The sequence below is a fragment of the Triplophysa dalaica genome, chromosome 17, assembly GCF_015846415.1.
Source record: "Triplophysa dalaica isolate WHDGS20190420 chromosome 17, ASM1584641v1, whole genome shotgun sequence".
Classification (NCBI taxonomy): Eukaryota; Metazoa; Chordata; class Actinopteri; order Cypriniformes; family Nemacheilidae; genus Triplophysa; species Triplophysa dalaica.
In genome coordinates this window covers 17,224,457-17,251,293 of record NC_079558.1, presented here as the reverse complement: position 1 = coordinate 17,251,293, position 26,837 = coordinate 17,224,457, and the positions used below count along the sequence as shown (strand labels likewise).

The 26,837-nt window shown below is 37.8% G+C and overlaps 1 protein-coding gene and 1 pseudogene across 1 annotated transcript; one reads left to right on the top strand and one right to left on the bottom strand.

Moving 5' to 3' along the window:
* Positions 1-5,848: 5,848 nt before the first annotated feature.
* Positions 5,849-6,637, bottom strand: LOC130439446 (endonuclease domain-containing 1 protein-like; annotated as a pseudogene).
* A 15,857-nt stretch (positions 6,638-22,494) lies between these two features.
* LOC130438636 (uncharacterized) lies at positions 22,495-26,365 on the top strand. Its single transcript, XM_056770636.1, has 5 exons — positions 22,495-22,563; positions 23,801-24,292; positions 24,393-24,551; positions 24,695-24,790; positions 25,284-26,365. The coding sequence occupies exons 2-5, from the start codon at positions 24,170-24,172 to the stop codon at positions 25,605-25,607; spliced, it is 702 nt and encodes a 233-aa protein (XP_056626614.1). The 5' UTR covers positions 22,495-22,563; positions 23,801-24,169; the 3' UTR covers positions 25,608-26,365.
* Positions 26,366-26,837: the final 472 nt, after the last annotated feature.

The following is a 26,837-nucleotide window of genomic DNA, read 5'->3' as shown; positions in this document are numbered from 1 at the left end:
ATAACCGATGCTGTTGTGAGTATCTTAACCAGGGACCAGGCGGCAGAGGAATGAAAAAAAAAACTCAGGACAGGCAAAGATGCCCCATGTCATCCAGGCAACAATGTCTTTAAGAGAATGGTCCAGTATGTCTCGAGCAGGAACCCAGCATCTCTCCTCTTGACCGAAGCCCTCCCAGTCTACTAGGTATTGATGACCCCTGCGCCGCCACCTTACATTGAGGAGTCGACGTACCATGTCGGCCTGTGACCCCTTGATGAGTCAAGGGGGTGGAGGGTCAGAGGTAAAGAGTTTAAAGGGGGAACGTACAACGGGTTTAATCTTGGCTACATGAAAAACGGAGTGGACTCTCCTGAGTGTGAGTGGTAGTTTAAGGCAGACGGTTACTTGGTTTTACGATCTTGGTGACGGGGAAGGGGCCGATAAACTTGGGCCCCTGCTTACATGCGTGGAGATTGAGGGGAAGGTCTGAGGTGTATAACCAGACCCTCTGACCACACACGTAAGGATGGGCTTTGGTGTAATGGCAGTTGCCCGACGTTTGGTTGCATGCATGTGTATGTTTTTCTTTTTAGAAATTTAGGAGTCGCTTGCCCTGATTTTATTCCAAATAAGGAAGGTTGAAACATAACTGTGGCCAATGGCCAGAGGAGTGGGCTGGTCCAGGAACCCTGATTGGAATATCATGGTAGCAAATGAGAAAGGGGACGGGCTAACAAATAAGGTGATATCATATGAAACCTGATTGGTGAACAATGTGAAAAACAACAACTTGAGATTTCCATATAAAGTGTGGAGTGAGATGTACAGTTGTTGGATCTCTTCAGATGAACTCTTAATATCTCAATTGTTTGTTTGAGCAAATAAGTTGGGTTGAAATGAAACAATTCATGACAAAAACACAGAATTTCATTTGTTTTATTGTTTTTCAAATGCTTCCAGAGAGAAATGTGACTGTTGCGCTGCAATTTCCGTTTTCTTGTTTTCTGCATCTGCCATAACATGACTGTGTTTTAAATCATAACTCTGATTCAAGGATTATTTTCATACAGATGTGGCATTTTATTTTATCAAACTGCTCTGATTTAAGTACATGTTGCTTTTTATTAACAATTAAGTATATAAAAGAAACAAATCATACTTCAATGGGCTGAGTGTATTTGCAGCATATCAGCATTTATGAATGATTATTAACATAAAATAAACAATTCTGATGAATAATTCTGATGAATACCTTCTGTTCTTTAAATTGTGAGGATCAGTGCATGACTCAAGAATTTTCAGAGAGTCACATTTATGCACATTATTTAGGGAACTGTTACGATCTAATTCTTAGATCACAACAAAGTAAGGGAGACGCCACACAACCACTGCTTAAAACATGAGATTTATTTAATTTAAATAAGAAATATGAAATGTCAAGTGATCAGTGTAAATGTATGTCAGCATGTAATGTAAATAGCAAGTTCAAATGATATCAGTTCAACCAAACATAAACAACTAAAGGTCCAAATCAAAACATAATAGGAGAACTGGATCACATAATGATGACTCCAACGAGGCTGTGCGTCTCCCGTAACCCACACATCCCGTCAGCTCTCCGGTAGCCTAAATGAGCAGCAACACCAGCGAGTAACACTCTCTCTCTCCCTTCCTCCTGGTCTCTGCTCGCTCTGTGTCTTTTAAAGTGCCACGATTACGTTCAGGTGTAAAGCCACGTCCTCCGGAATCAGCCTGCAACTCAGGAACAACACACACAACTACTCACTGAGCCGTCACATACATTTCAAGCTCACAGTATTATACACAGTATTATGCTGAGCCTAACAGAACTGCATTTTTCCATTATACAGGGGATTTTGACAGGATCCTGCTTGGAGACAGGGGCTATGCCTGGAGCAAGTATTTTATGGCGCCCTTCCCTGAGCCAAACCCTGGACCTTAAACCCGTTACAATGCAGATCTAGCCAAGATAAGGGCACGCATTGAAATGACCTTTGGGCAACTAAAGGGAAGTTTTCAGTGTCTGAAAAGTCTGAGGGTTGCACGTGACAGGGCCTGTGACATTATTGTTGCATGTGTCATATTGCATAACATTGCGACCATCAGAATGGAAAAGACCCCTGTGGTGGGGGTGCAGCCTGATGATGACCTCCAGCCAGTGCACTTGGACCAACCTAGTGGCAGAGCTGCACGGGACAGAATTGTGGAACACCATTTTTGAATATAATAAAAGACAAGACAAATATTCTTAGTTCCTTGAGTTTTATTGAAAATATTCTTTATAAAGAAAATCCAGCAAGTCATCTTTTGCCTTTAATAAGAGAGTTATATTAAATCACAAATACTATGTGTGAAATAGTGTATTAGCACTTACTCTGAAGGTCCTCTTGAAGCAACTCTATCTCCAGTGCAATTTTTCTCTTTTCAAGTTGTCGAGGTCTATTCTATTCAACTCTTTCTCCTCTTAATTTATCTTTTTTCAACTCAAAATACTCAATTTTCTGTTTAAGGTGCCGTTTATATAGGGTACGGATGTCACCCTGTGTAATTTTGTGAAAAAAAGGGTCAAAACATGCCTCATGCAACAAAAGTAAAAGTACAACACTGCCACACCTCTGTATCAGCAGTTCTTTGTGCAGACTGTTCTGGAAGCCTTTCTCTAGGTGTGGACTCCTGCAACTCATGTTGCAGACAGAAAGAATAGGTACACAAGGATATACAAATTTCTTTGACAGATTTCTTCACTGTCCAGTGCAATGGAAATAAATGGGTATTACAAAGTGTTGCACTCTTTCCTTGTGATGTAAAAGTTAGAAAAACACAACTTAATGCATATGCTTCAGCCACCACTTGCTTGGTAACAGGTAAAAGTGTTGGTGTATTATCTAAAACTGCACAAAAGAGAGGGGACATAATGTCATTACAATTAACTACACTGTAAACAAAATTGTGATTAATAACTCATGGCAACATATTTTATATGAACTAAAGGTTTAGAAGTTTTCACTTTCACAAACATTTTTACACTGTACGCTGTACCAGCCATTTGAATTATACTTCATTTTTTACAGTGTACTAAGCGAATTGGAAGCTCATTTAGCCTACCAGTAATGAAGGTGTGGCTGCTACTGGTCCCTGGCTTTGGGTCTAAGGAAGAGCTGCCCCCAGGGATGCCCTCCACAATGGGTCGGTTTGAATTCAACCCGAGGGCCAGCTCTTCTGCTGGGGTATATTGTGGGGGTGCAGGACCACCACCTGTTTTTTTTCTTTCAGCCTTTTTCTTGGTGGCTGTTATAGACAAACACATCATTTAACAGTGGCTTTTAAAAAGAGGAAAAAAGTGGCTTTTTAAAATAAGGACTGTATAAGAAGTAAAGGCTACCATTTTGTAGAATATTTTTGTACTTCACTTTTACTTGTTCCCATGTTGTAGTAAAAAAGGTGGCACAAATACATACAAAAAAAGCACAAATACATACAGTAGAAAGTGATAGAAACATCTAATATGGACACCACTTACGCATTTAATTTGTCTGCTACTTTTTGCCAGCCCTCTCTCCTGGCTTTTGCAGACTTTGAGGTGTTCCCTGGTGTTTTAATTAAATTTTCAAATTCGGCATAACCTTCCATTAAAAGCTCTTGTTCTGCTTGGGAGCAAAACTGGGCGCGTTCTTTAGCCATGCTGAACAGCCAATAACAGCGTTGCTGATTATTGTTTCTACTATCGATACTTATCCCCTTTTAAACCAGTGCAAGAACGCACAATTATCTTAGATAATTCTCAATCCAGCGATACTAATCTTAAGCGGCAGGTGTATTCGGAGAACCCAATTAGCCGGATCATGATGAGCACGATGATATCATCTTGGATGTGTCATTTGATCTCGGATGTAATAAGCGACGTACGAAGAACGGGCCCCAAGTCTGTTAATTCCAAACTACAGCCCAAAGCTTAGCAGTTTACAAGAGATGCTGAGCCATAAACAGGGTCCACTTTCAAATCTCTGTGTTATTCTGCTCTTAGAATAGTTAACTTTCTGCATAGTGTCAGCATAAGATTTTCATGTTAAGAAGCTGGAGTGGTGTTTTCTCTGCCCGGGGATAACTCGAAAAAGGCAAACTGGGAGTACAGATATTTTCTGTGTTTAAATCAAATTGAAAAGAAGTGAACTTGCTTTTACAATGATGTACTGTCTATGACCTATTGCCTATTCAACAATCTTATTTTACAGCAATGGTTATTTAGAAACTAAAGGGAATAAGGAAGCTTTATTGAAGAAGGATCTGGATCTTCATATTTTCATCAAAGTATGTTCATCGATCCTGCTGAGACTCCTGTCTGAGAGATACTGCTCAAGTAATAAGGAAGAATTTTAACTTTATAGCTTGAAAAGCCAGTGAATCATGAATATCAGAGCAAACAGAGTAAACTTGGTAAAATTATAAAGAGTGGGAAACTGTTAAGTACATCTACCAAAGGCATTTGAAAAATGTTTAGAACACAAGATAAAATAGAATGTGACACATGCCTCAAAAACTAGTTTTATGGGCAAAGATTTGCAGTATGTACCTAAAAGAAAAGCTTAAAAGAAGCACCAGATGAAGACTGCGAGACCAAGGACAACTGAATCTGAGTCAATTAGATTTAGGCCTGTTACGACCCGTCCAGGATCGATCGCAACATAAACGAATATCCACACAAAATGTAACCTTTGTAAAGAAATCGTTTTATTACATAAAGGAAACACAAAATAATAAGGGTTTCTATTCAGGAGTGGTCAATGCCAAAACAATAAACAAAACCACTACTTTAATAAATACCCAACTAAATAATCTAAACGTCTTAACAAATAAAAGAAACAAAAGACAATCAATTAGCCTAACTTCCTAAACTCGAAACAGAGGGGCAAATAAAGATGGCGACACACTCCCTACTTCCCTTAAAGTAAGAACAACGACAAATCATCAATACTAAATGAAACACCAAGTAACAAAGTTTAACAGATTCTCAAACTAACATCTTAGATAATAACTAAGAACATAACAAAATCAAAATTCAAAGGTCCAACCTAACCGAATTCGGGGTAAACCCAACAAGAACCCAAATGGCCCAAAATTGACCATGAGGAGTGTTAAAGCAGCCCTTAAAAACAAAACCCGGAACGGAAGAGTCCAATCAGGAACTCCATTCAATTTGGGTCACACCGCCAACTAGAGGGAGACAGACTCGGAGAGAGAGAGAGAACAAGAAGAAAAAAACCACTGAATACATAACAGGCCTTAAAATGAAAACGTTGTGGAAAATATAATGTATGTAAATGCATTTACAAGGTTTGTCATCTCATCTGTATGTTCAGTGGTGTTATGTTTAAAAGTCTGTTGTAATACTAATCTGTATATAAAAATCAAGTCTCCGGTCTACGGATAACCCGACATTCAGGAAGTTATAGCCTGATCATTATATTACAAATTTACAATCACAATTCATATCACAGTTGTACTTATGTCTATTTTGTTTACATAAAGAAAAAACTCTGCAGAATCACAACATTCACAGTACAATAGAAAGTGTTTTATTCTCTTTGCACATATGTAGTTCCGTGATTGAGAGAGAAAACGAAGGATTCGAGAAACAAAAAAAAATTCTGAGTTTGTAAATATATACCGTATAAATAAGAAAAATAGGAGATTAGATACACACGAAAATTGGACGAGGAACATCGTGTTTTCTGCTATACAAGCTGCGATAAAGGTTGATTTGTGACAGTTTTTTTAGTTGCATGTATAGGTGGGTTTTTAGGCTGGGTTGGTATGCTTGGGTTTATTTTTTTGGTTGAAACATATGTTAATTAATTGTTAATTCCTTCACACGGTCATTGTTGTCTGGTCCTAGCCCTGCCATATGTACTGACTGTTCTTTAGTCAGCAGGTGGCTCTCCAGTAATACTTTGATACAGTGACGTTATTTTGACGTCAGGAAGTACCCCAGTCAACAAATAATCCACTTCACAGGATTCAAGGTCTTTAATCACGGCTTTCTCATGTTTCAGCCAAACATTCTGATTGAAAGTTGAATTCTGCGGAGCAGCGTTGGTCAGTGTGGATGTGGCCAGCATTGACAGATGATTGTTGGTGTGAAGTACTGGAGAGAGGTGACCTTTACTTGTGTTGTTATAATTTTTACTAACAGCTCGATTTATACCAATATTTTTTACCAGAACCTTTAGGCCGCATGCATGGCTCAGGATATCCATCCAGCTAAAGGAAAACGAAGAAACGGAATTTTTCAAAATAGACATCAACTTTTGAAGTAATATTACATTTTTCTAGAAGTTCAGACATGAGCTAGAGCACAGAATGTACAAAAACTACAAACTTCACCTTTAATCTTATTTCCGTAAAATGGATCAGCACATCTAATGTCACATCTCCCAATATTTGGGCTGCCAAACACATACACAGAGAAGATGGGAATCTTCCAGGATGTGCTGTATAAAGTTGCAAACAGATAAATTTGCTCAACCTTGTCCTCGGGAAGACACCGGCAGATGTGCTTGACTAACACGCCTGCTGGTGGTTTGAAGTCAGGGGGTGTGTCGCCCAAAAAGAAGTTTGTGCATTTACTAAAATTCATCTCCAACTTCACTCAAAGTGAAGAAACGTACAGAAGAAAGTAACTGAAAGAAGTGAAGGTATCTGATAATGAACCTCTAAAATTCATCGTCTTCCCGAGGACAAGAAGAGAGAATGCAGAGAGGAGGTTAATGCTGTCCCTTATATAGTGCTAGGGCAGGGACAGGGAATAACGGGGTTCAAAGATTCTCTTGGTGTTTTATATTCAGTGTAAATTTGTGTGAACACTACCCAAAATCTTTGCTTGATATACATGAAATATGTCTCAGATTACAGAAAATATACTCAACTCAACTCAACTCAACTTTATTTATATAGCGCTTTTTACAATTTTCATTGTTACAAAGCAGCTGTACATGAGACACATTTAATACAAGTATGAATTCTAAAGCAGCCCCCCCGGCCAGGCAGATAGTGCAAAACAATATGCAAACGGTGGTGAGGAACCCAAAACTCCCATCGAGAAAAAAAACCTCAGGGGAACCCAGGCCCAACCAGGGGATTCCAGTTCCCCTCTGGCAAAAGCTGCTGCCTCTGCACAAGCTCAACAGTGCTTGCACAACAAGGCTTAGTAAAAATATAAAAATTAAGGATTAAAGATTATCATTAACAATCTAATAGCATTTGAAATGTTGTAGGAAAAACAAAGTTGTCGCGTCCTTTATCCAGCTCTATCCTCTTAGCACTTGTCAGGTCACCGCTTTCCATTCTCAGCTCTGCCATCAGGTCTGGGCATGAACTGCATCCTGCGGTAACCTTGGAACAAAGAGACAAGACTGGCTGAGAGTAGAGTACTGTTCTGCACTCTTTGATGCAACAAGTGCAACATTTGTTGTTGGATGTGTTCCTGGTTCCGGTTGATCTAGATAATGCAGCCTAAATCCTCTGAGGATTAATATTATGGAGGTGTAGTGTATGCAAGATTAAAAAGATGAGTCTTTAGTCTAGATTTAAACTGACAGAGTGTGTCTGCCTCCCGGACCGTGCAGGGAAGAATATTCCAAAGTTTAGGCGCTAGATAAGAAAACGATCTACCACCTGCACTTGATTTTGAAATTCTAGGTATTACCAACTGACAGGACCCCTTAGAGCGTAATGTACGTGGAGGTCTGTAATACAATAGAAGTTCATTCAAATACTGCGGCGCTAGACCATGTAGGGCTTTATAGGTAATAAGCAAGATCTTAAAGTTAATGCGATGCTTTATAGGTAACCAGTGCAAGGTTGACAGAACCGGGGTTATATGCTCATACTTTTTTGTACGTGTAAGAACTCGAGCTGCCGCGTTTTGAACCAGTTGCAGTTTTTGTAATCGGCCCGCAGGGCAACCACCTAGAAGTGCATTACAGTAATCTAGTCTTGATGTCATGAATGCATGAATTAATTTCTCTGCATCTGAAAGTGACAGTATATGACGTAATTTAGATATATTCTTAAGATGGAAAAATGCAATTTTACAGGTGTTTGCGACATGGCTTTCAAATGAGAGAGTACTGTCGAATACAACGCCAAGATTCTTAGCTGATGATGAGGATTTTATGGAGCATCCGTCAATCGTTAAGCAGTATTCTTGGTTGTTACGCATAGCAGTTTTCGGTCCAGTAAGTAACACTTCTGTTTTGTCCGAGTTTAGTAGTAAAAAATTGTTACTCATCCACATTTTTAAGTCAACTATGCAATCCTTTATTCGATGAAACTGCTGGGTTTCATGAGGCATCGAGGAAATATAAAGTTGAGTATCATCAGCATAACAGTGCAAGCTAATTCCGTGTCGCTTTATTATATCTCCTAGAGGTAGCATGTATAATGCGAAGAGCAGGGGTCCCAAGACTGAGCCCTGTGGTACACCGTACTGGACTTGTGATTTGCGGGACACCTCATTGTTTATTGCTACAAATTGAAAACGGTCGGATAAATAAGACTTAAACCATTTCAATGCTATTCCGTTAATGCCAACGTAATTTTCGAGTCTATGTAGAAGTATGCTGTGGTCAATGGTGTCAAATGCAGCACTGAGGTCTAGCAGCACCAATAACGAAATACAGCCACGGTCAGACGCTAAAAGCAGATCATTTGTAACTCTGATCAAAGCAGTCTCTGTACTGTGACATGCTCGAAATCCAGACTGGAATTCATCATTAATGTCATTCCTTTGGAGGAAGGAGCATAATTGAGTTGAAACTACTTTTTCCAGAACTTTAGATATAAAAGGTAAATTCGATATAGGCCTGTAATTCCCTAGTTCTTTAGGGTCGAGTTTGGTTTTTTTTAAAAGAGGCCTTATAACAGCCACCTTAAATGCTTTAGGCACATGTCCTAATGTCAGAGATGAGTAAATAATACTAAGAAGAGGATCTATAATTTCTGGGAGCATTTCTTTCAGTAGTTTTGTAGGTATAGGGTCTAGCACGCATGTTGTTGATTTGGATGATCTAATGATTTTAGAGAGTTCATCGTGATCTACTGTAGAAAATAATTGCAATTTCTCCTTAGGGGTGCTGTAGTTAGTTTGTTCAGCGGATTTCACTACAGGTTGCATTGTTATAATTTTTTCTCTTATATCTTGGATTTTACTCGTGAAGTAGTTCATAAATTCATCACTGTTATGCTGATAATCAGAATCTGACGTCGATGACAACTTATTTTTTGTTAATTTAGCCACGGTGTTAAATAAGAACCTAGGGTTGTGATGGTTTTCCTCTATTAGTGTTGAAAAGTAGGCGGATCTAGACGTTTTTAATGCATTCCTGTAATTTCGAGTACTATCCTTCCATGCTATACGAAATACCTCTAAATTCGTTTTCTTAAAGTTGCGCTCCATTTTACGGGATGCCTTTTTTAGAGTCTGAGTGTGTTCATTATACCACGGTGTTGGGCTGCTATTTTTAATTTTCTTTAAACGCAGAGGAGCAACTATGTCTAATATTTCCGAGAAAGTAGAGTTAAAATTTTCAATAGTAGTGTCAAAATCGTCAACGTTATTACTCATGCTAGATATTTTAGACAATTCAGGCAGATTATCGAGAAACGCATCTTTGGTAGTTGAAGTGATCGTTCTACCATATTTGTAACAAGGAGTTTGATTTGCAGCCGTAGGCCATTGAAGCAAACATAATATCAGATGATGATCCGAAATGTCTTCACTCTGCTGAACGATTTTAACATCGTCCACATTTATACCATAAGAAAGTATTAAATCTAAAGTATGATTACGAAGGTGAGTGGGTCCTGACACATGTTGACTAACGCCCATGGAGTTAAGAGTGTCTTTGAAAGCCAGTCCCAAGGCATCTGTATCATTGTCTACATGGATATTAAAGTCACCGACGACAAGGACTCTATCTGCGGCCAGTACTAGTTCTGATAAGAACCCACCAAAATCTTTAATAAAATCTGTGTGGTGCCCTGGAGGCCTATATACAATAGCTAGAATAAATTTTAAAAATGTTTTGTCCTTAGTATTAGGTGTCGATACGTGAAGTACCATGACTTCAAAAGAATTGTATTTAAAATTAGACTTCTGAGAGGTAATAAAAGAATTCTTGTAAAGTGCAGCGACACCTCCCCCTCTACCTTTTAGACGAGGCTCGTGTTTATAGTAATAATCATGGGGAACGGATTCATTTAGAGTAATAAAATCATCTGGCTTTAGCCATGTTTCTGTCAAACAAAGCATGTCTATTTTATGATCGGTTATCAAATCGTTAACAAAAAGTGCTTTATTTGGGAGAGATCTAATATTAAGCAATCCGAGTCGTAACAGCTGATTATCTGTATTTTGTTCATGTTTGATTTGTTTAACGTTTATTAAATTACTTTCAAGAGGTTTACGCAATATCTTATGTTTGCTAATCCGGGGGACAGACACAGTCTCTATTTTATGTTGTTTGTAAGAAGGGATTATTACATGTTGTATATTTTGTGTATTCTGTAACGCGAGACGGCAAGCAGACAGTTGGTTAAGCCATTCTGTCTCCTTCCTGACCTGGGCCCTAGGTAGTCAGATTTTAGCATTATTAAGACTGTGTGCCAAATTTCTAGAGAGGAGGGAAACCCCATCCCAGGAGGGATGGAGACCATCTCGTTTCAACAGGTCAGGTCTGCCCTCAAAACTCTTCCAGTTATTTATAAAATCTATGTTATTCTGCAGGCACCACTCAGACAGCCAGCCATTTAATGATGATAATCTGCTATAAATCTCATCACCACGGTAAGCAGTAAGGGGGCCAGAGAATTTTACAGTGTCTGACATCGTTTTTGCGAGCTCACACACCTCTTTAATATTATCTTTAGTGATCTCCGATTGACGGAGTCTAACGTCATTTGTGCCGACATGAATAACAATCTTACTGTATTTACGATTAGCCTTAGCCAGCACATTTAAATTTGACTTGATGTCAGGCGCTCTGGCTCCCGGTAAACATTTGACTATGGTGGCTGGTGCCTCTATGTTAACGTTCCGGACAATAGAATCACCGATCACTAGGGCACTTTCAGCAGGTTTCTCAGTCGGTGCGTCACTGAGCGGGGCAAACCTGTTAGAGACTTTAATCGGAACGGTTGAGTGATGTTTTGTCCTGCGACTATGCCGTCTCACCGTCACAAAGTTTCCCAGCTGCAGGGGATTTTCAACCGGAACCGAGCTGTGTGCGCTAACATTGCTCGCATCCGAAGTGTTTTCTACAGTCCTAACACTCTTACTATCCTCAAATAAGGATTGGATGCGAGACTCTAATTCTAAAATCTTCTCCGTCAGCCTAACTACTTCCCTGCATTTATCACATGTAAAACCCTCGCCGCTGACAGAGAAGGCTAAACTAAACATATGACATGAGGTGCAAGTAACAACAATAGGAATAGAAGCCATAACTCACCGGGTATGAAGTGCAATCCTAACTTACCAAGGTTGCTTGATGAGTCTTAGTATATACGCTTAAAAAGAGAAACAGTTAGCACACAAGACAAATAGGGGGAGATGATATTCCACACTGTAAACAGAAGGCAAGCTAACACGCTAATATGCTAGCGGTGTTACGCTTCAATTAATATAGATTTAGAAAATAAAGTTATAAATAATTCGGCAACGACAATGATAGGTAACTATAGTAAAATACACTAATATTTAGACCAGGAACAAATGTGAGGTGAAGCAAGTGTCAGAGGATACAAACTAGCCGCCGGCAGCGATGCAATCAGGTGTGCAACAGGTAAAATTATGACATTACACAACCCCGCAGAGTAAAATGTCATCAGGTAATGCCTTTGTTACTGATAATAAAAATCACTGTACTATATAAATAACTAACAATCGATAATGAAGAAATGAAAGGGCAGGAACAGAGACGAGACCAGAGAGATTGTATTGAAAGCCAAAAGGGCCAAAATAAACATAAAACATGTGGCCCTCTCCACATAAAACAAGAGGTTCTGTCATGGTTAAAGAATAAAAATCCTAACAATTACAATAGGAACCATTATAAATCAATTTACCAATCAAAATGCTGTATTTCACTCATGCCCATGCTTTTATCTATGCAGAGCCTATAGTTGTCACGAACTGCTCCGAGACCCAAGGGTTGCAGATCTAAATGCAGCTTTATTAAAGGAGATCAGGTACAAACAGGCAATAAGTTCAGGGCTGTACAATCAGAAAAGGGGTCACAGGCAATGGTCTCGGAAGGCAGCAAAGATTCACAAAAGACAGCTGTGCAATCCAAGGTCCAAAAACACGGTGTAATCCAAAACAATGAACGAATGCTCAGAAATGCAGTTGACACAAAAACAAGACTTCGCCCTTGAAAGAGAGAACGCACCAGGCTTATATAGACTGAAATGACAAGGTAAACTAAAAACAGGTGAGGGTGATCAGTGTATTATGAGTCCAGGAAATGGGTTATGGGAAATGTAGTGTGCAATGACAGTCCATGTGATGAGAGGAGTGTCCTCTAGTGGATTTGAGAGTGGACACCTGGTGACTGTGATGATAGTAAATCAGATTCATATACTGTTTACTCAAAGAGTTCAACTAAAGATGAAACAACATATAGACAAAACAAACAAGCACACATGTTAATTACACAATTATTTATTAGAATGTATACTACAAAGTTCATTTGCATATTTCCCATATCAGCATAATTTGCCTGTGTTGAATGAAAAGTTTCTTTCCATTGCAAATTAGTATAGTCATTGAATAAACTCAAATATGATTAGGATATGGAGAGATAATGTAATATTGAATTAAAAGATCTTGGATTATTACATGTAAAGACAAATTATTTCTGTAATATGAGGAATGGCATATAAAGCTTGGTAAAGAAGGCACACAATTTCCTGATTAAAAAAATATGACATCTTTATAAAATACATATAAGCAATTGACACAAAATGTAGTTTTAATCTAAGAACTTTTAAAGATTTGTATATGAATATCAGTTTTTTTTTTTATGCTAATACCAAACACCATAGCAAACTGTTGGATGTAAAGCATCATTTTTACAGTATTCGTATATGACCTAAAAATCTATTATATTGTGCATGCTTTTTAATCCATTATAAATGGTATAAGTGTCCATAATCTGTACGCTTTTTTATAGGATATGTAGTGGACTAACATGAAACACAGAAGGTAATTCTGGCCAATAGATGTTATGAGTTAAGAGAACCAATGTGGTAAAACATAAACTAAAATCAATCCAAGAAAGTTGGACCATGTACCTCTACTATAACTTGTCTCATCCCGTCCACTTTCTTTCCTCACAACTTAGAAACAAAAGTATTAAGAAGATGTTTAAGATGTCATCCTGGATCTGACATTTGAGGACATTGAAGTTCATTGATTCATTCTATAGTGCTGTCAACATCAGATTTAATCTGGAGAGAAAAGGTAATAAAATGTTTAACAGGGTACTGCTTACAGATTTATAATGAATATGATAAAGTGTTTATTTGTCCTTTACTTACTGTTCTCATCATATCTGATGTTGTAAGCCACAGGACCTTTAATTGTGAAGCCAAGATAGAAAGACACCTCGCCTTCTCTGTACACAATAGCCGGTTTGTAAGGGCTGACTTGAATCTGTTGCCCATCTCTAACAGCAAACACTTCACGTTTTTTCACCTCCCCATTTATACGCTGAAGACAACTGACTTCTACATTTTCATTTCCATTAGTGAGGAGCTCCAGATCAGTTTTACTCAGTTTTTTGTGGACCAGTCTTTGCAAACCACTTCCTTTCCCTAAGAAGAACAGAGGCACCAGGAAGCGACTGCGCAGGTATTTCTGATACAGTCTCTCATATGATTGACTCATATATTGGACACAGTTTTCAAGGTTTGGAGAGTCTTGGTTTACTGGCTGTGCTTCATCAGGCCAAACGAGCAAAAGAATCAAGAGATAAAACTCTGGGCTTCTGTGTTTTTCTTCTGTTTTCCAAAGCCCCTGTAACCTGTCCTGAAGATCCTGAAGATTTTCACATGGCTTATCAAACTGACTCAAGATGATGTTGGCAAGAGTGTAATGAACCATTTTGGTTTCATTATTGGACTGTGGATTTGCGATTACATTCCAATTTTGTTCAAGGACATTGATGTCAGATTGTAAGAAATGAAGAAGTCCTGCAAAAGACTTCATTCTTTTCTCATTTAGGGTCATTTTACAAGTCTGCTCACGCTGTTTAAAATAGTTATTGTAGCACTTTTCAACATCTTTACTTAAGAAGGCTGGTTCCTCTTGTTTGCTGCTTGGTCTTGAGTAAACCAGATACCATTCAAAGAAATCATATCTGGATTCAATATCACCTCTGAGACCACTGATGTATTCTTGTTCAAGATCTTTTTTTTTATTCATTTCAAAAATTACATTGCAAACCTGGAGAAAACCAAGCAGGCCCCTATTATTGAAACTGGTGTCCTTTTCGGACTCAATTTCCGCCGCTTTTGCTTCATCGCGAAATGCATCAATGGCAGACTTTGCAATGTCCAAACACACTTCTTTTGGTGTTTTCTTAAAATTACTCAGGTGGCTTTTGTGAACTTGCCCCAATGTGTCCTTTACATGAGATTTTTCTTGATCTCTGTTAATAGCCTTTACTGCCCATTGTTCTGCCTTTTCATATTTGTTCCTCTCCTTTACCTTAATGTAATACAAACGTGCAAGTGTTTGAGGATAAAATGGGTCTGTTGAGAAGAGAAATGAAGCCGACTTCAGCAAATCAATGCACTGCTTAGTATTATTATCCCCTTCATCCAAGATGTCAAGAATCAGTTTGGAAAACATTTCCTTTCCCGTCAGACCCTCAGGCCTTGTGACTAACATGCTCATGCAAAGTTGTTCATAACCGATCTCATTAGATTTTACCATGCTGTTCAAGAAGTCAAGAGCAATGTCAGATTTCTTCACATTGTGATCAGTGAACAGTTTGAGACAGGCATCAGCTATCATTGGATGTGCCAGACGTATGCAGTCGGCTTTCTGTTCTCCATCTGAGAAAATAACAATAAGATCCTCGAAAGGCTTCAGTATCATTTCCAGTGAAGGTTTTCCCTCATCAGTGGGCCATTCTGATTGGTCAATGAATCTCTTGCACAAAAGCTTTGACAAGTGTGAACCTGGAACATATGAATTTATCAAAGCCAAAAATCTAAACAGTCGTGTTCCGCTTGACTTTGAGTCGTTTTCAATATGATTCGTTATTTCATCTGTGATCACTTTCTCTGCATCCTCTCTCTGGAAACCTCTCTGCATTATGTTAAAGGAATGCAACTTCTGTGACATTTTCTTGTATTCCCTTTTCACCTCCAGTGACTTCTGAGCAAACCTCTTCTTCTCATCTGGTAAAAGCTCCATTTTAAGTTTCACATCATCTGGTAGTCGAACGGTGCTCTTGCTTACAGAATTGATAATGATGAATGCTGGGTGATCAGCACGCTGAAGCTTGAATTGCAGATTCTTTAATAAGATGCGTAGTGGCTTGTCATCTTTGTTATCCAACAGGAGAAGAACAATTTCTTTATGTGTCTCACTTGTATTAAATGATTCTCTCGTGGTTTTAAATGTGAACTCCTCACTCAAGTCTGACATCACCTCATGGGCCAGTGTTGATCCGCTGCTGTTTTTGTGGTGCAGATTAATGGATGTAACTTTCCTTTGGCTTTTCCACTGTAGTAGGATCTGTTGCAGAACTTTTTCCTTGAATTGTTCTGTTGTCTCTTCAGAGAGATTTGGGGGAATTATTATTGTGTCGGTTAGTGTGAAGTCTGTTGGGATGCAGTTCAAAATGATCACAACTGGAGTGTCTGTGTTGATGCCCCTCTTATGAATTTCTTCAATCAGTTTATTACAGAGAACATTCTTCATTGCCACATAATTGTCCATCTTTTCCCTGGTGTCCAGTAACAGCAGCACAGTTCTCCGATCTTGTTTTGCATGTTCTTCATTAGACAGTAGAAAAAGGTCCAGCACTTGTTTTGACAGGTCTGACAGCTTAGTTTTTAGATCTGAATCGATCGCTTTGGCACATCTGAGATCTTTCCGGAAATGCCAAAGCACCTGCATGGCAAGAGTTGACCCTCCACTGCCAGACTGGTATCGTAAAGGAGCATCACTGATAAGAGCGCCTTTTCTTTTTCTTGTCTCAACTAACTGTATTAAATCATTAAAACCGTCCCTTTCGACTAGTGGTACTACTGTTGGCTGATTCACTGATGTGTAAAATGTCAGAAACTTTGGTGGAGCTCCTCTAAGAAAATCAATCTGCTGCTGTCTCACTCTGTCATGGTCAATGTCTTCAGTCTCAAACATGTCAGCCCACACAACATCAAGACATGAGAGAGAATCTCTAAGACTGGTTGGAACTGAGATAGTTTCATTGTCTGTGGATGAAGGCACGGTGTACATTCTCAGTCTTGTTTAAGTTTGTCTTTTTTTCTTTCTAGTGGAGTTGTTTGTGTGAAGGGTCTCGAAATTGTTGTTCAAATAAGTTTTTATTCTAGTGCCAAGGAGAAATCAATATACCTGGAAGAACGAGATACGTATCATTCTCATGCAAGAAAAAAAACATATAAAAGATTAATAAATAAAAGATTAATGAAGATGACACCTAACAGAGATTAAGAAAAATACACTTGACATTTATTATTTTCTTTAAATAAAACGATCTGTCTCCTGCATCCCTGCAATATTCCCCAATTAACTTTGGAACCAAACCTTCAGCCTTGCAAGTATTTGCTCTGTGGAAATAATACATTTGATCAATTAAATAACATATAATAACAGAGAGAAGATGTTTCGTATCAGGCGTAATCAAAACAGAGAAAATACGCAAAATCATACTAAAACACAACGACTGACAATGAACAGAAGAAACAGAAGTATAAATACACAGAATGATGATCAGCTAACTAGACCAGAAGCTCCTCACTGCAGAACACAAGGTCCAGGGTTAAAGGTCGGATACAGATCCAGTCTCCTCCCACTTTATTCTGAGTGTCATACATGTCATTGTTGCTCTACCATTTCTGCATTACATCGTAACTAAAGTAAGTTATTCTTTTGACGAAAAAACAAACTTGCTGAAAACAAACTTTACTTAATTACTTGTTTTATTAGATGTAGGTTAACATATATTTAACTCTGATAATGCCTACACTAAATTATGGATCTATCTCGACTATTAATCAAATATAGACTAACATTAATAAAAGCCAACATTTCCACCCACAGGTTGCAACTTACTCGCCAAATTGCGTCAAAGTGGGAGGAGATGGATCTGGACCCACTCTTGTTCCCTGGACTTCGTGATCTATGAGGACCATCTCCTATAATGGACATTTGCCCCAGCAGCAGTGTATTGATATATTTACAATGTTAATAACTGAGGAAAGCTGTCACAACAGACTGAGAAAAGGGTTCATTTGAAGCACATCTGTTTTTCCTACAATTTCAGTAGTTGAATCACTTTTATATAATAGTGAAAAGCATGAATTGTCTTACCGTTCTGTTGACAGTCAGCTGTTGTCCAGTACTCTGTAGCAACAAATGTTCTCTGAACCTTTTATGTGCAAATTTTTTGGTAAAATCCCTCCCTCTTTGTGTCATAAACATGTTTTATTTTTTTATGAAATAATGACTCGCTACGAAACAGAAATACATTTTTGTGTTTGATTTGCACAATTTAATTCGCCATTTACCTTTATGACATCAATACATTCTGTCAAGTTGATGCATTTATCAAAGACAGTTTTAAGCAAATTTTATAAAAATTTTGTCAACGTAGTTATAGATCTACTGAAAGAGGTCAAAGTTATTTAGAGCAATAATCATAAAGTAATTGCATTTCTCTGAAAATGAAAGTAAGAACACAGTAGTACCTGCTATGAAAGTGGCAGATTTATACACAATATTCTTCTAAAAGCTAACTCTGATGTTTGACAAACAGTCATCAGTAGACATTTACAGTATTATTTTTATGTCACGGCTAGATATACCAGGAGCCTCGGAGGGATACATAAACTGGAGACTGTTAATTCAAACCTCACTAACATGAGACTATTTTATAGTGGCTATACTTACATTTTATTACAAATTCTATAAAAATCATGTAAGCGTAGTTATATATCTAACGAAAAGAGGTCAGAGGTTCTTTCAAGCTGTAGTCATAAAAGTAATTGCATTTTTATGAAAATGAAGGTTAGAACACAAAAGCACCTGCTTTGAAAGTAGTAGATTGACATAAAATATTCTGCTAGAAACTTATTCTAATGTTTGATTACCAGAAATCATTATGCCTTGTAAATGGGTTAGCAGAGGAATTCAAAAACGTATTTCAGTGAAGATGATGTTTTAGATAATTTATTTCCTTTAATTTGTGGATATTTGACAAATATGCTGTTAAATGTTTTTGTACAAAACATAAAGTGTAACTAACTTTTACTTTCACATTTTTACTGAACTGTACTGAAAATGTGTTCTGAAATGGTGTGACGGCAAACATTTAGAAAAAATATAATAATAAATAAATAGCACATGAGAGCTTTATCTTCATTGTTAGACATTCATAGTATTATCTATATTTTTAAGTTATGGTTAGATTTACCAGGAGCCTCGGAGGGATACATAAACGGGTAACACGGGTAACACACGGAGGAGGAATGGGATGCACGACAAACGTAAATCCAAGTGCAAAAGGGGTTTAATGACAACAGACACGGGACCATACAACCAGGTTTACATTACAATACTCGACAAAGAACTAAGGAACATACAGGGCTTAAATACAAGGGGAAACCACTCAGGGAAAACAGAATCAGGTGCGGGACTAATTAACAATGAGGAGGGACAGGCGAAAACAATGAACAAGGCAAAACACATGAGGAACACTGGCTGAAGTGTTACAAGAAGCTGCAGTATATAGTGAATGTAAATACTTAAGCATCCTTCAGACGCTGATATTCACCCCCATTCTCCCCACCACCACAAGGTTGAATACTGTCTGCACATCGCGGGGGGTGGGGAGGTCTTCAAATGTACTTCGTCAGACTCGGGCTCAAAATGCTAAGATGAAATCCCCACCATCTCTATCTATACACTGTATATAATATGTAACCTGTAAACCGTAATCCAGCAATGATGGTAGGCATTCCATTTGCGACACATGATGAACGCTGTAACAAATTCAAGGAATGGGAAGAAGTAGGTGGGAATTGGCGAACGTTCAACATCTTTTAATAAAAAATAAACAAACCATAAAACGAAAGTAAAAACACAAACATAACATAAAATCCAGGCCTGGTCCTCTCTCTGGTCGCTCGACCTTTTATGCTTCCGATCTCCTCCAAAGAGATGCGATAACATCCGTGCAACGCGCAGCTGACACACAACTCGCTCTTGTCCTGCATTTCTCATTACAAACGCGTTTGACCAATCACAGCAGACTACACCACCTGACCAATCACATGAAACTAGGCTAGCGGATAGGAGGGGATTTGACAGGTGAATCGAGGAACGAATCATTTGAGAGTCAGTCGTAGAAGTAGAAGTAAGGTTAGAATAACACCTAATTTTACGACATAATAGTGTTTTTACACCTTCTATGTACATAAACTTGTTGTTGGACAATCCTTAAACCAAAGTAGGTCCTTAAAAATCATATGCTATTCACTCTTTAACACTTAGGAACCTTTACGTATCACACAGATTAAAGTCTGACTAGAAATAGGTATAAAATTACATAATTTGATTTTTTTCATTCCATTCCATTCCATTTTCTACCGCTTATCCGAACTACCTCGGGTCACGGGGAGCCTGCGCCTATCTCAGGAGTCATCGGGCATCAGGATACACCCTGGATGGAGTGCCAACCCATCGCAGGGCACACACACTCACTCATTCACTCACGCACTCACACCCTACGGACAATTTTTCCAGAGATGCCAATCAACCTACCATGCATGTCTTTGGACCAGGGGAGGAAACCGGAGTACCCGGAGGAAACCCCCGAGGCACGGGGAGAACATGCAAACTCCACACACACAAGTCAGAAGCGGGAATCGAACTCCCAACCCTGGAGGTGTGAGGCGAACGTGCTAACCACTAAGCCACCGTGCCAAATTAGGTTAAACAACAATATAGCCCACGGTTTAAAGATGAAATGATTCAATCTCATTTATGAATAGTTTGGGAATAATAGTACAATACATAACATAAGATTGAAAATTTCATAATGAAACATTATCATTGAAACATTATGGCAGATATAATATTATTACTCAATTATAAATTAGCTAAATGATAATAAAACTGGCCTCAACATCCTTCGATCCATTCATAGATTTTGTTCTGTGGTTTTGATGATCTCTTGTGGACCTCAGATACAACAGCAGACATGTATTTTGTCCCAAAATATAAATAAAATCACATGAATCGGTGTCATTTGTAATCTTTTACACCTCCATATAAAAAAAAGTGTTTAGTATGCTAAGCATTTGCTACAATAAATTGTAGTGAAATTATTAGATATTGTGTTTTTGAACATTACCAAAGTAAATGATGCTATAGGTTTTACCACAGCTTGTCAGTTTACAATATTTAATACAACAGAATACGCCATACAAAAAAAATACATGTACATAAAAATAGAATTCCCATAAAACAGCCTACAACTGCTTACTATCACTATATACATTAATATAGGCTACTTTAGTAAACACTTGAGTAAATGACAGTATTTTTTTGTGTGCTAGTACTTTAAAGGTTTAAAGAATGTGTCTGCGGTTTTAAAGCCATAATTCATCTTCCTCTTGTATTTTGAAATGCCATCTTCCTTGTCTATGTCACTATGATGTGTATTTAGATCGTGCTTACCTATACGGAATGACATATGACATGGGACCACGTGCAATGTCACGCATGAATGACACGTGGTTACGTAAATGACGACATTACGACTATATGTTTAATACATTTTATGCAAATTTTCCCATTTTGGGACTCGCAATAGGAGAAAACAAAGCCGTCTTTACACGATATTACATCTTTAGGCGCAAATAAAGCGTCCACGCGTTATAGCGTCTATACACGTTACGTCTAAATAAATATTTGCTAAAACGGCCTTCCGTAGTGGTGTTGTCTGTGGGCTCTCACTAGTGTCTTGTTGCTGTAACGTTAGCTGTTTATTGTCATTTATAACAGGTGTTTCAGAGGTAAGTGCATTAATGGCACAACTTGAGTTGGTCTGCCCAACGTCATGAAAATACCAAAATAATAAGTAGTACATAAACTGTGACCATGAAGCTGCTTTATTGGATTAGTTGGCTTGATGTTTCTTTTTTTTTTTTTTTTTTGAGTTAAAAAATGTATACAACAAAATGGTATCAATAACTATACAAAGGAAAGTAATCTGGTACGGAAGGCTCAACACTGTATCCATATTATTCCCAGACAAAGGAAATATTACAAAAAATCAAAGCAAAACATAAAAGAAAATTATATAAAAATAAAATAATGACAACATATACAAAAAGAGCTTCAATAATTTTAATGCCTTTTGACTTTTCATGTTACCAAGGGCATCTGAGAAGTATTTTAGATCCTTTCTAAATACAAAAAAACAGGCGAGGAGATTTAAAATATCTGCATTTGTGTATAAAGTGTTTCGCTATTAATATTAATCAGATTGTTCAAAACTGAGCACCCTTTGGTAATTCCAAACTGTATAACTTGTGAGAGTGAAATCATCACCAAATATACCCCTTTCTACCATCCAGTCCTACAAAGCTTTCCAGAAAGCCTGAGACATCTACAGTGGGTACGGAAAGTATTCAGACCCCTTAAATGTTTCACTCTTTTTTTATTGCAGCCATTTGCTAAAATCATTCAAGTTCATTTATTCCTCATCAATGTACACACAGCACCCCATATTGACAGAAAAACACAGAATTGTTGAAATTTTTGCTAATTTATTAAAAAAGAAAAACGGAAATATCACATGGTTCTAAGTATTCAGACCCTTTGCTCTGTATTTAGTAGAAGCACCCTTTTGATTTAATACAGCCATGAGTCCTTTTGGGAAAGATGCAACAAGTTTTTCACACCTGGATTTGGGGATACTGAGGTCCGGAGCACTCTGGAGAAGCACTGTAAAAAATCCAACTTGCAAATTGTAAACTCAGTTTAAAAATGTAAATTAAGTGGACAAATTTTGGGGAACATTGTTGAGTTTACTCATAAAAACGAGTTATCTCCATGTTTATTACTTCTTTGTTCAGTGAATGTAAGGGCATAAGTTGAATAAACGTAACATTTAGATTTCATGGTTTGACCGTTAAACTTCCTATTACTGCGCATGCGTGGTACCTCTTCGCGGTATCTTGCGCGGGGTTTCCTCTAACAGCCACGCCATCGAAAGGACTGGATTTCGCCTAGTTCAGGTAAGATTTCTTTTAGGCTTATTATTGAAATTAAACTGCGCACATGGATTGTAAAGTGCAATAATATGTGTCTAAAAGTCAAAACTCGGTCTGATGCACGTAGTTATATTTTAAAACGAGCTCAGACAACGAGTTAGCGATCTGCATAGTTCAGCTGCTAACATATAATATGTGCATAAAATATACGGTTATATGCTGGTATTTAACACAATAAAACGTAACGTTACATGTGTGGATTATGTGTTGTAGACATGCCAATATCGTCCATTCATGCTTACTTTTATTTTGTTTACGTAGTATTCTCGTTCCAGTAAACGAGTGGTGCGAGTTTAAATTTATTTGTTATCTATTTTCCACTTTGGCATCAAACTAATATAGAAAACGTGAGGATTTTATTAGACGTCGCGTTATTCCGACCACAGCACAGTCCAGTTGACAAAAGTTGTCATTTATGTCGGATATGAGAGAAATTAAATAAAGGTTAAATAAAAGGGAAACGGAAACAATTCACGTTGCTCGTTTGCGCAATATCGGGCCGTTTATATGAAAAGATCCAGTTAAAAGGGAAAACAGCGGAATTAACAACGTCGCAACGCCTTAAATCCACATATAATTCACCGTGTAAGGTTAGTCATACGGTTATGTGTAGTAGCCAAATGATTTTGCGTGTTTTAAAGTACTTCATTCTCAAGTCTGCATTATCCAATTAAAATTTTGTAATTTTTTATGTGACTACTAACACCGTGTCTTCACCGGATGCGACTCGAGAAGAAACAATAGAACACATTAGAACACATTATAATTTTAAATGTTGTCCACACCGGTGTTATGCTGAAAAATGCACCCCTGCCAGATTATGCACCCCCTCATCCCCACAATGGTTAGGGTTAGGATTAGGTGTTAGGGGAGGGGTTAGGATTAGGTGTGGGGAGGGGAGTGGTTAGAATTAGCCAATCAGACAGCGTGTGTTTGAAGGGGGTGCTTAATCTGGCAGGGGTGCATTTTTCGGCACAACACCGGACGTGGCGTGGCGTCCTGTGTAGACACGGTGTAAAAACGTTATTTTTTTATTCATCTTGCTTTTGAAAAACGTATAAATACAAAACAAATATAAATGAATGTTAAAAAAACTGAAACTGATTTTTGTCTTTGGAGATTTCGTATATATTTGTGTGTGTGTTTAAACATTTAATCTGCAGTGTTACATTTATTTTAAAGTAACATATTTTTTTCCTAGGTTTGGAATGCAGTGTAAACTTTGCAAATTTGCACACAGTAGCAGAGAGGTCCTCCTAAAACACTACAGGTTTCACCACTATCAAGGGCGATCCTGGCAGCAGCCTTGCCTGTATACTGACTGTATCTGCACTTTCAATACTATAGGTGCATTAAAATCCCATTTGACAAGAGAACACAAACAGACCGGTGCAGTGACAGAGCACTTCAATTTTACATGCCAGTTATGTGATTTTAAAGATGTTTGTCAGCCATCTCAGTTTTTAAACCACATAAGAAACCATTTAAAGAGAAAGGACACAGTCAAATGTCCTTATAGAGGTTGTGAGTTGACAACCAATGTCAGGAATTAAAGAAGAAACGTCTCAACATGGCATTTGTTGACTCAAAAATGGAATTGATATTCTCATTGAGAAGACAGGAGATAGTTGAAGAAGAACCTCTTGTAGCTGATATCCTAAAACAATGGCCAGCATTGTTTTTGGAAGATCAAGTAAGTTTTAAAGATTAATTTGTTTTTTTGTTTTCCTTGTTAGATGAGTGGACTTACTGTAAACTTACTGTATTCTTATTGTTAATTGTTTTTTTTTTAGATATGTGCTGAGTTTTACAGAATCACACAAATAAACCTGAAGAGTGCATTTTTCTCTCCTCTGGATGAATATGCACCACGGTTGATCAAGTTGTATAGGGTACGCGGTGGAGCACATGAAAATGATTTGAAGACCCTCCTGGACCAACTTCATCATCAGGTAATTTAGAGTGTGTTCCTAAATCTGTCATTAAGGACAACCTTTTATGATTTGTTTGTGTGTAACTTGGGTATTTTAGAATCAACCTAAACACAGTTTTAAGCGTATAATTTTTTCCATATTTGTCTTTCTTTGTCTCGCAGACCTCCGATGTTCTTGCTCACAGAAAGGCTACAGCTCCCAAAGGTCTACCTTTGTTTATGAGGGAAAAGCCTGAACATTTCGTGAAGACTTGCCTGGTAAGATGATTTATCAGCACATACATTTATACTTCAAATCTATCTCCAGATCCTATCAGGGGGTAACAGCTTTGTCTTGAATCAAAAACTGCCATGACATAGAAGACTAAGTGATGGTATAAAGTAGTTCAGTGTTTGGATTTCTGATTTCATCTGAAACATAAAACAAATTGTTTATTCTTAAGATTGATAATAGTCAGTTACTTCTGTATAACACTGCCATTGAGATGGAGACATTCCATCTGATCTCCAACCGGTGGAAGAAAAATACAGCATGAAACTCAATCATAAGATGAATCAGTAATGTAGCAAAAACCAAAAGGCAAGTGATATTAATATCAAATAACACACCAGAAAATAAGTATAGATAATATTAACAACAAATGAAATGATTTGCTTACCCTTGTGTTTTTTGCTCTTACTGTCTGAATGCAGTTACATAATTCAAATAAATATGTTTTTTGACCTTGTTTTATGCTGCTTTTTTCTGCAGGACACAGAGCCAGAAGAAAACCATACAAAAGGGATGAAGATGGGGATCTTAACCATCATTAAAGATGACGTTGCGACCATCCACTCAAACCCAAATCTAAGGTTCCTGTCTCTGGTTCTAGAGGACCATATCGTGCTGGATAATGTGCAAGACCTTCCCACTGCTATGGCTCTTCTCTTTGGCTTGATTTATGCCTTGAACATGAACTATCCTAAAGAACTTAAATACACCTTTGAAGTGATTCAAAAGGTGTTTATTGGTCTTGACCCCCAGTGCTCAGCAAGAGTCCAGTCCTTCAAAAACAAACTTTTAATGTCTAAATAGCTGGGTACTTTAAGCGTACGGCAAGAACCATGCTCTTCTTGTTGTTCCAGCCGATGTTTAAAAGTTAAACAAATCGGTCAAAAATCTTTTCATATAATGAACCTTAAATATTCATACAGTTGTATAACTGGATTGCTCAAACACATTTGTTCAAATGTTTTGAATTCTAGATCTTGTTCATATTACGAAGCCTTTTAAGACTGTCCCTCGTGCACCTTGTTACTCTAGCACTTTAAAATAAGTTGTGATTTAATAGCACGGATAAGAATACAGAGAAGGGCAAGCACTTAATTTTTCCTAAGTTAAAACATATGTCGAAAAGGGAAATATTTTCAGTTTTCTGTTATGTATTTTAAATACTCATTTTACAGTTGTGGAACTGGATTACTCAAACATATTGCAATTTGTAGAATTCTGAAGTCTTCATTGATACAGCACTTTAAAACTGTTGCTCTTGCAATTTGTTACTCCAGCACTTAAAAAAGATGTTGTGCTGTAATGTCACTTTAAAAGCATGCCACTTAAGGGTCCTCCGTGTGACCACTCGTTAATAAAAAATTTCTGTAATGATGGGATAGTCTTTTGTATTACTTCTTCAGCATGGTTTACACAATTTACAGCATGGCTTATAAATTTGAATGCAAGATCATTCAAAGATAAATTAAAAGATAAACAATAAGGCAACCAGCTGCAAAGCTATTTTGAGTTGACTGAACTTCATTCCCATGCAGTTGTTGCTACTCGTTTTTTAAAATTCACTTAACTCCCCTATCCACCTTCACTGAACTTTCAAAAATGATTTGGCACAACTTCAACCACCGAAGTTGAGTGAACTCAAAAATGCTTTGCAGCTGGTTTCTTTATTTTTTTAAGTTGACTCAACTTTTTATTTTTTACAGTGAGGTTTTAATCCAGCATTCATCTTTCCCTCGATTGCAACCAGTCGTCCTGTCCCTGCAGCTGAAAAACACCCCCACAGGATGATGCTGCCACCACCATGCTTCAATGTTGGGACTGTATTGGACAGGTGATGAGAAGTGCCTTGTTTTCTCCACACATGCCACTTAGAATTAAGTCCAAAAAGTTCAATTTGGTCTCATCAGAGCAGAGAATCTTATTTGTGTGTTTTTTAGCAAACTCCATGCGGGATTTCGTGTGTCTTGCACTGAGGAGAGGCTTCCGTCGGGCCACTCTGCCTAAAAGCCCCGACTGGTGGAGGTTGACTTTCTA